This window comes from Lithobates pipiens, unplaced genomic scaffold (genome assembly GCF_037356315.1).
Source record: "Lithobates pipiens isolate NorthernLeopardFrog02 unplaced genomic scaffold, aLitPip1_a1.2 Scaffold_23, whole genome shotgun sequence".
Classification (NCBI taxonomy): domain Eukaryota; kingdom Metazoa; phylum Chordata; class Amphibia; order Anura; family Ranidae; genus Lithobates; species Lithobates pipiens.
Genome location: NW_027507785.1, coordinates 56357812 through 56369903, shown reverse-complemented (window position 1 = coordinate 56369903; position 12092 = coordinate 56357812). Strand labels below are relative to the sequence as shown.

Here is a 12092-nt window from a genome sequence, read left to right as displayed (position 1 = left end):
TTGTGGACTGGGGCACAGTGGTGGGGGGAGGGGGTCCACTTTGACCAGACTGGACCCTGCATAAGAAGGTTACGTAAAAAAAAATAAAAAAAATAAATAAAAAAAAAGACAAGTCCATCAAGTCCAGCCTGTGTGCTTAGTAATTAAGGAAACTTTCCATAAAGCAGAACAAGTCAGAACTGGAAGGGTGACAACCCTAAAGGACACATTAGGTTGTAAACAGAAACTGACAGTCGGCCCCGGGCCGCATCTACTGGCCACACAAAGTCGGACGCTCACCTTTACTTTTCGCACTTCGTTGGCCTGGAACTCCGGCGTACAGTTGTGATGGACAATGCCGATCCCACCAGTCAGCTAAAATACAAAGAAAAGTGATGTCATTAACCAGATGCAGAGGGACAATGGCCCCAAGAAGAAGAAGAAGGGATTTGCTCTTCTTACCGCCATTGCGATGGCCATGTTGGCTTCCGTTACGGTGTCCATGGGGGAGGAGACAAGAGGGGTCTTCAATGTGATCTTCTTGGTGAGAGCCGAGGTGAGGTCCTACCAGAGCACAGGAGGGATCAGTTATTACAATGGACTTAGGTGGTCACCGATGACACCAAAAAGTCTTAATACTAAAAATGATTTAAAAAAAAGTGAACAATTTTTTTTAACCACTTCTGGACCGCCCCACACAGATATCATTTGGCCCTCCTGCGCAAAATCACCTACCTGTACACCATTTCATGCATGGGATCTGGGGCACACGCACCCCCCCCCGATCATTCTGAGGAGAGGCAGAGCGGCCGTCTGCCTATGTAAACAAGGCAGACCGCCGTTCTGCCAGGAGAAAATGAAGATCGTGTGTTTCTGCTAAACACGGATCTCGGTTTTCCCTGTCAAAGCACCCCCCTCCCCCAGTTAAAAAAAAACCCCTAGGGACACATTTAACACTCTGATTGCCCCTGATGTAAACCCCTTCCCTGCCAGTGTCATTTGTACAGTGACAGTGCATTTCTTTTTAGCATTGATCACTGTATTAGTGTCCATGGTCCTCAAAAAGTGTCACTTTGTGTCAGATTCGTCTGCCGTAATCCTACTAAAAATCGCAGTCATTACTAGTAAAAAAAAAAAAAAAATACAAAAATTCCATAAATATATCCCGTAGTTTGTAGATAATATAACTTTTGCGCAAACCAATCAATATATGCTTATTGGGATTTTATTTCATTTTTTTACCAAAAATAGGTAGCAGATTACATATTGGCCTAAACGGATGAAGACATTTTTATTTATTTTTTTTGGATAGGTTTTATAGCAGAAAGTAAAAAATAGTGTTTTTTTTTTTTCAAAATTGTCACTTTTGTTTTGTTTATGGCGCAAAAAATAAAAAAACCACAGGAGGTAATCAAATACCACCAAAAAAAAAAAAAAAAAAAAAAAAAGCTCTATTTGTGGGGAAAAAAAGGGACATCAATTTTATGTTTTTTTCTCAGCAAAAGTGTACTCTATAACCAGTTTTAATCCCCTTAATGACCAGGCCATTTTTTTTCGCTATGTGGCATTGCAGGACTTTAACTGGCTTTTCGCGCAGCCATGCAGCGCTGTATCCAATATTTATATATATTTTTTTCACACAACAGAACTTTATTTTGGTGTTATTTTATTCTATAATACAAAAAAAGACCGAAAAAAAAAAAAAAAAAGTATAAAATATTATTTATAATATCAACCCCTGTATGTATATATATATGTGTGTGTGTATATATATATATATATAAAATGTATTTATTTTACTATATGCTATAAAACATCCCAAAAAAATAAATAAAAAAAAAAATAAAAAAAAATAAAAAATCTAAATACATTTTGCCCAAAATGTATTCTGCTGCATGTCTTTGATTAAAGAATAAAAAAATAAAAAGTGTATATTGGTTTGCGTGAAAGTTATAGGGTCTGCAAACTATGGTGTATATACTGGAAGTATTATTTATTTTATTTTGTTATACTAGTAGTGGTGGCAATCAGCAAATTCTAGCAGGACGGCGATATTGTGGTGGGAAACTTGACACTAACTGACACTGGGGGGGGAACTAATTGCCACTGAAATCACCAATGCCATTAATACAGTGATCAGTGTCAATAATATGCATGGTCACTGTACTAATGACACTGGCTGGGAAGGGGTTAAACAACACGTGCCTAGTCAGTGTTTTTGTGCTTTCACCAACAGAAGTAATGGATTCTAGTCCCTGCAGGAACACAAAATCCATCCTTTCCCCTGTCGGAACTCTGCCTTGTTTACATAGTTCTGTGTGTATTACAAATGATGGGCGAAATGCCAGAGGTTATCCAGTGCCCGGCACCTGCAGATCGGCTTCTGCTGTGAATAGTCACAAGAGCCCCCTGCAGGCGGAAGTGCAGAATCACATATATACACGCGATTCTGGACAGGAGAGCCACCCTATAGCAGTAAAATTGCTATAGGGAGGATGGCAAGTGGTTAAGACTACTTTAATCTTCTTATAAGCACCCCGCAGGCAGCTTCTCTCCAGACTCATTTGGCCAATAACACAAAATTAAACAGATCAATATTTAATGAAAACCATCAATGCTCACCACTTGATCAGATGTGAAGTCGATGTACCCGGGGAGAATGAGGAAGTCACTGGAAATGGGGAAAACAGTACAATTAATATCAGAATTTCCTTAACTGTTTGCCACCCGGGGCAATTTTCTAATTTTTCACATGTTTAAATCAGCAAATTTTTTGCTAGAAAATAACTTCAAACATTATATATTTTCTGTAAGCAGAGGCCCTGGAGAACAAAATGGTGGTTGCTGCAATTTTTTATGTCGCACAAAATTTGCGCAAAAGCAAATTTTAATGGAAAATGGAAAAAATAAAATAAAATACACTTGTGCGCACAAACACAAAGTAATAGGCAGTTTTTTGGTAAAATAAAATAGATGAAGTTGCGCTGAGCTGAAAGCCAGACAGACGTAAAAGCCAGCAATTAATTCAGCGCCCTATTCATGAATACATTAAATATGAGATCTGGGGTCAAAAAGTCCTAAGATCTCATATTTGGACTAAAATGCAAAAAAAAAAAAAAAAAAAAAAAAAAAAAAATTATAATAAAAAAAATAAAAAATAAAATTGTCATTTGAAAAAATGACATTGAAAAAAAATGTGCCTTTAAGAGGTATGGGCGGAAGTGATGTTTTGACGTCGCTTCCGCCCTCCTATGGTATGGAGACGGGTGGGGGCCATCTTAGCCTCACTCGTCTTCATACCAAGGACTTGAAAGGACCCGATCGCCTCCGCCGATACCGACGGCTCTGGTAAGCAGTGGAGGGCACGGGAGAGTGGCGGGTGGCACCTCTCAGCACCCCCAGAAGGAGGAGCCATAAGAGGAGCAGCCCCCAGAAGAGGAGGATCCAGGAGCGCCCCCAGAAGGAGGAGCCAGAAGAGGAGCAGCCAGGAGCGCCCCCAGAAGAGGAGTGCCCCCAGAAGAGGAGGAGCAGCCAGGAGCAGCCCCCAGAAGAGGAGGAGCAGCCAGGATCAGCCCCCAGAAGAGGAGGAGCAGCCAGGAGCAGCCCCCAGAAGAGGAGGAGCAGGCCGCTCTGTGCAAAACCCTTGCATAGGGCAGGCAAGTATAACATGTTTGTTGAAGAATGGAAGGCGATACTAATGGTGAGAAAGGGGTTGCTGCACCGCAATTGAAATGTAATTTGGTGTAATTGCCTCACCTACAGAGCTCGTGGTTTTAATATAATCAATGTCTTTGTATGGGGCTTTTTTCAATAAATTTATACTTTAATCTACTTTTGTATTTTTTACTGCAATACAAAACTCCTTGGGGAAATCTTTCCAAATTAACTATGTTTGTTATTTTACAAAAAAACAAAAAAAAAAACATTTACAATCACTTTAAGGTGGTTTTGCAGCTTTTGCACGTATTTGCAAATGTACGCAAACTAAACCCCTGTTTTTATAGTCAGACAGTATAATTCTGTTGGTTGCAGGCTGGTAGGTAAGTTGAGCTGGGATATTTCTTTGGTCTTGTTTTACATGCGTTGCCCTTCCACATGCCCCCTGCAGCGAAGGCCAGTTATAGGTGGAGGCAGTGCCCATTTGTTTGTACAAACGTGCTTAAAAAAAGAAAAGAAAAGGGGGGGTGTATAAAAGAGCTGTCTAAAAATGCACAAAGGTCTGCCAAAACAAAACACTAAAATAAATAAATTAAAAAAAAACACAAAAAAAAAAAAAACGGGATCCAGGAGATATTTTGGTGCATTTTTTGGAGTGAAGGGCAGCCCGTTCCACTGAACAGTGTTTCTCAAAAAAGGCTCCTGCAGCACTAGAACATGACCTACGTTATTTTATATATACACAAGTAGTGCAGGTACCTGAATATGACCTGGTATAAGCCCCCCTTGCAACCCCTTTACAGCAGAGCCAGACTGGGGAAGAGAAGCAGCACAAGAGGCTAATCAGTTGCGCTGCGGAGTTTATGTTCCACTTCCACTAGTGTGAAAAAATAAATAAATCTCCGGTTGTACGGTTGTAATCCTTCCCGGCTACATTTACACAGGAAACATTCTGTAGTAAAGGCGACGTCACCTCCGCGCCGCCACACTACACAACTCTGAGTGTCAAAGGTTCAGATTACACGCCAGACATTTCACAACGAACGACCTTCACTGCACAGACCAGATTGGAGAACATTGGTTGATCAATAACCAGATCAGACCCCGGCCGCCGTCCAAACAACCAGATTTCTGAGTGTGAGAAAACACCGGAGCCTCGGCTGATAGGTCCTCCTTCATGATCCCGGATCATCAAGTCTGCAAACTAAACATCTCACCTTCATCTGGTCCCTAATTCCGGGGGGGGGGTCACCACTTGTGGGATGTAAACACCACATTCCTGTGCACATCAGGTGCGATGTCTGTGCGGCGCGATTCGACACGCATTTTGCTGCATTTTTTACAATTTCTTTTGAAAAGCAGGGCCATGCAGAGGGCTCCGCCCACACAGCCGCACCATTCATTTAACCACGTGCCAACAAAGCAAGAGCCGAATGACAGCTACAGCGCGGTCGGTTAGTTCTGGGAGGACGTCCTCCCAAACTTGGTCGCACACCCCGAAGTGTCCGGCACGAATTAGGGAAGAGGGCCAATGACAGCAGCCCTTTACCAGTCCGGTTCAGCTCTCTCCTCTCAACGATCGGTACAGCGTGCGAGGAGAGGAGCCGGTGCAGTAGTTCGAGTTGGCTGGATCTGAAGTGCCCACGGGGCTCAGCCGCGCCACATCGGGGGGGGGGGGGGGGGGTATATCTGAATGACGGGTGCAGCTACAGACATCATGCAGCTATCTTTTTCAGCCGATGATTCCCTACACCAGTGATGGCGAACCTTGGCACTCCTGATGTTTTGAAACTACATTTCCCATGATGCTCCACTACACTGCAGAGTGCATGAGCATCATGGGAAATGTAGTTCCAAAACATCTGGGGTGCCAAGGTTCGCCATCACTGCCCTACACCATAAGGAATGATCATAGTGGCTCTTCCACCACTTGATCGTTCTTACGGGTGACGAGAGGGGACAACACCCCCCCCCCCTCCTGCCGCCCTCTGGTGCCTCTACCGATTTACTGCTTCCATCGGTGAGTCGGAGACAGGATCCACCGCCCACAGATGGTGACCATAGAGATTTCCGGCAGACCAGATAGTCGCCGGAGTCTATGAACGTTCGGAGGCCGCGTGCGATGTTATGACGTGACGCCCGGCCTCTGCATTCAAACAAATGGTGGTGGCTCGGCTGGGAAGCTGAGATCGTTCATTTTTTTTTTATTATTTCAGGCTTCCCAGCTTAGAGGTGAGATGTGGGGTCTTACTGACCTCATAGCTCACTGTAAAGAGGACCTGTCATGCCATATTCCTATTACAAGGGATGTTCACATTCCTTGTAATCGGAATAAAAGTGATAAAAAAAATATATATTTTTTTTTAAAGAGTCAAAAAAAAAAGGAAAGCGCCCCTGTCCCCGTGTGCTCGCACGCAGACGCAAGTCCTACCCACATATGAAAACTGTGTCCAAACCACACGTGAGGTATCTCCGCGAACGTTAGAGCGAGAGCAATAATTCTAGACCTAGACCTCCTCTGTAACTCAAAACATGTAACCAGTAAAAAAAATTTAAAGCATCGCCTATGGGGAATTTTTACGCACCGAAGTTCAACACCATTCCACGAGCGTGTGCAATTTTGAAGCGTAACATGTTAGGTATCTTTACTTGGCGCAACTTCATCTTAACTTCATCACATTATGCAAAAAATTTCCCCCCCCAAAAAAATGTGTTCGAAAAATTGCTGCGCAAATACCGTGTGAGATAAAAAGTTGCAACGACCGCCACTGTATTCTCTAGAGTCTTTGCAAAAAATAAAAAATAAAATAGACAACGTTTGGGGTTTCTATGTAATTTTCTAGCAAAAAAATATTTTTACATGTAGAGAGAAATGTCAGAATTGGCCTGGATGGGAAGTGGTTAAAAGGTGAACTTGGTCTTTAAGGCTTGTGGATTCAATTGGTCCTTTTTGTAGTTGTATTATCTCTACAGTAGGAAGCGTTCCCCCGGCTCAGCCGCGTCTCCGATTACAGTAACGGGACCTACTGACAGCTGTCACAACTGACAGTAAACCGCTATCTGATGCAGCTAGACACAAATATCAGCTATGAAATGGGTGGGGGTTACTATGAAAATAAAATCTAAGACTATAGGGAGAAAATTTTGGTGGTCATATATTGTCATAATGTGACTGCATGAAACGCACACTGAAGTCCTAAATAAGGACAGCCAGAGACGGTGTTTAGTTTCCGCAAGGAGAGAGCATGAGTGACACCAAGGAGCCAACTTCCCAATGGTGGTGAGAACACGTGTCACCACGCATCGAATACGTTTAAAGTGAAAGCGCTAAAGCATCTTCCTAGTTCTGCATAGGAAGGGAAGATCTGCACCAGGTTTTTATTGCCATGTGTCCCCACTGGGGACAACTCAAAGACTGCTGCTTGGACCTTAGGAGATGACACTTGCTCGTCCCCCCATCTCGTCTTGCAAGGTTTCGCCTTCGGGAACATGTTACTTGTTCTACCTGTAAGATTTGTTGGTTAAAAAAAAAAAAAAATGGCTCCTACCTTTTTTTTTTTTTTTTGGCTCCTAGATTCAAAGCAAATCTGTCAAGCCCTGGGTTAGGAATAATAGAACGATTGGGGGGTTTTAAGTAATCATCAGGCCTAAATGATTTATTTTTTTTAAACCTGCCCAAAGAAATGCAAAAAAGTGGCAGTGAAAGGGTTAAAGCTGAATCCCCAAGTATGATCTTTATTGCGCACTTGGCCAGCTTGGCACAATGTATTTACATATATCCCATACCTGAGGGCGCCCGCTGGGGAAGCTGACAATCGCTGTAATAGTTAGGAATGAGTTCAGGCGTGTTCGCATTGGAACACGTGCAGAGCCCCGCCAGGAAGTCGGCGCAGCAGAGCAGGGATATGCAATTAGCAGACCTCCAGCTGCTGCAGAACTACAAGTCCCATGAGGCATAGCAAGAATGACAGCAACAAGCATGACATCCAGAGGCAGAGGCATGATGGGACTTGTAGTTTTGCAACAGCTGGAGTTCTGCTTATTGCCTATCCCTGCCCTGAAGAATAAAATAGCGGTAGTACCAATTTTTGTATGTCATGTCATATTTCCACAAACGTCTGAGAAACACAAAGTTTCCGTTAAAAAACAAAAACACATTAAAAGTTAATTTTAGGGGGCACGGAAACGCAATAAATTACCCATTGTTTTGGGCAAAATATAAAAGCAGAGGTTGCCCCGAGTATATAGATACCAAACATGTCAGTACCCTAAATTTTCCATAGGTGACTCTTTAAAAGCCCCCCCCCATAGGTCATCAGTTTGGCGCTACGAAGGTCTGGTGCTAGAATTGTTGCTCTCAATCCGGCATGCGCAGCGATATGCAACACGTGTCGCAAGCAACGTTTTTCAGGCGTAGGCACCCCGTTGCGTGCGTTTACATGTGCGTATATGTGAGGGTGGAGGGTCTTCATTTTATTTCATTGGGGGGGGGGGGGGTGCTTGGGTGTAACTTTACAAGTAAAAAAATATATTTATTTTTATTTAACTTATTCTATTTATTATTTTGTTTAACTCCCCCCCCCCCCCCCCCCCCAATCACATAGGGGACAAACAATCCATACTGTGAATTGGCCCCTAATCATCTAAAAATAAAAGCTACAAAGAGCAAACATCTCATATCTTTATTAGACAGAAAAGTCTCTTCTGTGCTCCTCCCTGATTTCGTTTCACTTTGCTACAAGAATCCGACAAGTCCCATGAGGCATTTCAGGGCTGCCAGTTACAAGCATGAATCCCACAGACAGAGGCATGATGGGACATGCGGCATTTTGAGACCCCCCCCCTCCCCCCCTGTCTAATGATACTTTAACTGGACAGGGATGTGATCATTGGCAGGGCCAAGTCATAAAGTCCGATGCAAAGTGACACCAAATCAGAGGGGCGCAGCAGAGGACCAGCTACCCGATGAGGGCATCTTATGGGGTCAGCAGGGCAGTTACTTTATTAGTGTTAAAGTCCAACGCCACCTTTTGTACCAAGGTATACCCAGCATTAGGGTGTCACTTTGTGCCAAGCCAAAAAAAAATAAAAAATTGCCCTCAGTTCTACTTTAAGTGTAAATGGGCACCAAATAAAAATAAATAAATAAAAATCGGACCTGGAACTGAGAATCGGGCAGAACTACAGGAGATACAAGGAAGGAAATGTGACATCTGATAACGATCACTTACCAACAGGAAACAACATTGGAAGCGGTGTATACAGCACTCCTAGAGCACTCTTAACCCTTTATTCGGCCGCTAGCAGGGGTTAAAAGCGGCCGGCTATCGGCCGAAAAGTGCTGCCAAAAATATCATTCAGGGGCTGCGCCTGGATCTATGGGGGGTCACCTGGGACCGTACCATGTCCTGGATCTATGGGGGGGTCACCTGGGACCGTACCATGTCCTGCATCTATGGGGGAGGGGGGGTCACTTGGGACTGTACCATGTCCTGCATCTATGGGGGGTAACTTTGGACCGTACCATGTCCTAGATCTATGGGGAGGCACTTTGGACCGTACCATGTCCTGGATCTATGGGGGGTCACCTGGGACTGGACTATGTCCTGGATCTATGGGGGGGGGGGGGGGGGTCGTCACCTGGGACTGTACCATGGCCTGGATCTATGGGGGGGGGTCACTTTGGACCATACCATGTTCTGGATTTATGGGGGTCACCTGGGACTGGACTATGTCCTGGATTTATGGAGGGGTCACCTGGGACTGGACTATGTCCTGGATTTATGGAGGGGTCACCTGGGACTGGACTATGTCCTGGATCTATGGGGGGCGTCATCTGGGACCTTACCATGTCCTGGATCTATGGGGGGGGGTCACTTTAGACCGTGCCATGTCCTGATCTATGGGGGGGTCACTTTGGACCGTACCATGTCTTGGATCTATGGGGGGGGGGTCACTTTGGACCGTACCATGTCTTGGATCTATGGGGGGGTCACTTTGGACCGTACCATGTCTTGGATCTATGGGGGGGTCACTTTGGACCGTACCATGTCTTGCATCTATGGGGGTAACTTTGGACCGTACCATGTCCTAGATCTATGGGGAGGCACTTTGGACCGTACCATGTCCTGGATCTATGGGGGGTCACTTGGGACTGGACTATGTCCTGGATCTATGGGGGGGGTCGTCACTTGGGACTGTACCATGGCCTGGATCTATGGGGGGGTCACTTTGGACCATACCATGTCCTGGATTTATGGGGGTCACCTGGGACTGGACTATGTCCTGGATTTATGGGGGGGGGGGTCACCTGGGACTGGACTATGTCCTGGATTTATGGAGGGGTCACCTGGGACTGGACTATGTTCTGGATCTATGGAGGGGTCACCTGGGACTGGACTATGTCCTGGATCTATGGGGGGGGGGGGGTCACTTTGGACCGTACCATGTCCTGATCTATGGGGGGTCACTTTGGACCGTACCATGTCTTGGATCTATGGGGGGGTCACTTTGGACCGTACCATGTCTTGGATCTATGGGGGGGTCACTTTGGACCGTACCATGTCTTGGATCTATGGGGGGGGTCACTTTGGACCGTACCATGTCTTGGATCTATGGGGGGGGTCACTTTGGACCGTACCATGTCTTGGATCTATGGGGATGTCACTTTGGACCGTACCATGTCTTGGATCTATGGGGATGTCACTTTGGACCGTACCATGTCTTGGATCTATGGGGGGGGTCACTTTGGACCGTACCATGACCTGGATCTATGGGGGGGATCACCTGGGACCATATCATGTCCCGGATCTATGGGGGGTCACCTGGGACGGTACCATGTCCTGGATCTATGGAGGGGGTCATCTGGGACTGGACTATTTCCTGGATCTATGGAGGGGTCACCTGGGACTGGACTATTTCCTGGATCTATGGAGGGGTCACCTGGGACTGGACTATGTTCTGGATCTATGGAGGGGTCACCTGGGACTGGACTATGTCCTGGATCTATGGGGGGGGGTCACTTTGGACCGTACCATGTCCTGATCTATGGGGGGTCACTTTGGACCGTACCATGTCTTGGATCTATGGGGGGGTCACTTTGGACCGTACCATGTCTTGGATCTATGGGGGGGTCACTTTGGACCGTACCATGTCTTGGATCTATGGGGGGGTCACTTTGGACCGTACCATGTCTTGGATCTATGGGGGGGGGTCACTTTGGACCGTACCATGTCTTGGATCTATGGGGATGTCACTTTGGACCGTACCATGTCTTGGATCTATGGGGATGTCACTTTGGACCGTACCATGTCTTGGATCTATGGGGGGGGTCACTTTGGACCGTACCATGACCTGGATCTATGGGGGGATCACCTGGGACCATATCATGTCCCGGATCTATGGGGGGTCACCTGGGACGGTACCATGTCCTGGATCTATGGAGGGGGTCATCTGGGACTGGACTATTTCCTGGATCTATGGAGGGGTCACCTGGGACTGGACTATTTCCTGGATCTATGGAGGGGTCACCTGGGACTGGACTATGTCCTGGATCTATGGGGGGGGGAATCACCTGGGACCACACCATGTCCCGGATCTATGGGGGGGGGGTCACTTTGGACCGTACCATGATCTGGATCTATGGGGGGGGTCACTTTGGACCGTACCATGATCTGGATCTATGGGGGGGTCTCCTGGGACCACACCATGTCCCGGATCTATGGGGGGGTGTCTCCAGGGACTGTGGGGTCATGTGTGGAGGGGGAGGGGCCGGTCAGGGTCACCCCGGACTCACTTGTAGGTCAGTCCGTCGCCGGCACCGAACAGTTGCTGTGAGGTGAGCCCGTCATCCGGGACGTAGCTGGTCCCCCCGCTGATCAGGTAGTCGGCCATGCCGCAGACGATGTCGGGAAGGCGGCCGGTCTGCACACGAGGAGTCGCTCCCCTCCCTGGAAAGAGGCAGCCGGCCCGGCGCTGCTCCGATTTAAAGAACCGACCAGCGCCACCCACCGGTGACTTCATCTCCCTGCGCGCCGCTGCGGCTGCACGTGTGTGCGGAGAGCGGGGACCGGCGGGGGCGCGAAGCTCTACGGGGGAGCACCCCCAATAAGAGCGGCCTGTGATTGACCGGATCCGTCCGATGTACCGGAGGGATCACACACACCGGATACCCGGGGCAGGATTGTTATTTTTTTTCTTTTTTTTAATCAGATACATGTAAAAAAAATCAACTTCCTTAACTAAAAAAATGACTAAGAACCCCCAAAATGATACATCGGGGGATAAAGATTAGCTAAGATTTTGTGGATATTACTGCGAGTTCAGAAAAGACAAAAATACACTGAAGTTAATTTTAGGACACAAAAGTGCAATAAATGAATGAATTTTTGGAATAATATAAAAGATGAAGCTGCACCGAGTAAATCGATACCCAACATGTCCAGCCCTAAAATCGC

At 46.3% G+C, this 12092-nt stretch overlaps 1 protein-coding gene across 2 annotated transcripts in view; it reads right to left on the bottom strand.

Annotated features, from left to right (window-relative positions):
• Positions 1-11616, bottom strand: part of IMPDH2 (inosine monophosphate dehydrogenase 2) — a 48392-nt gene extending 36776 nt beyond the window's left edge. Inside the window, exons 1-4 of one of the 2 annotated variants that reach the window (XM_077451673.1) lie at positions 11432-11616; positions 2602-2650; positions 442-543; positions 280-354 (exon numbers count right to left, since the gene is read on the bottom strand). In XM_077451673.1, coding sequence (XP_077307799.1) covers positions 280-354; positions 442-543; positions 2602-2650; positions 11432-11529 — 324 coding nt within the window. In that variant the 5' untranslated portion in view covers positions 11530-11616. The remainder of the gene's footprint in view (positions 1-279; positions 355-441; positions 544-2601; positions 2651-11431) is intronic. The other variant, XM_077451674.1, reaches the window with a different exon arrangement.
• Positions 11617-12092: the final 476 nt, after the last annotated feature.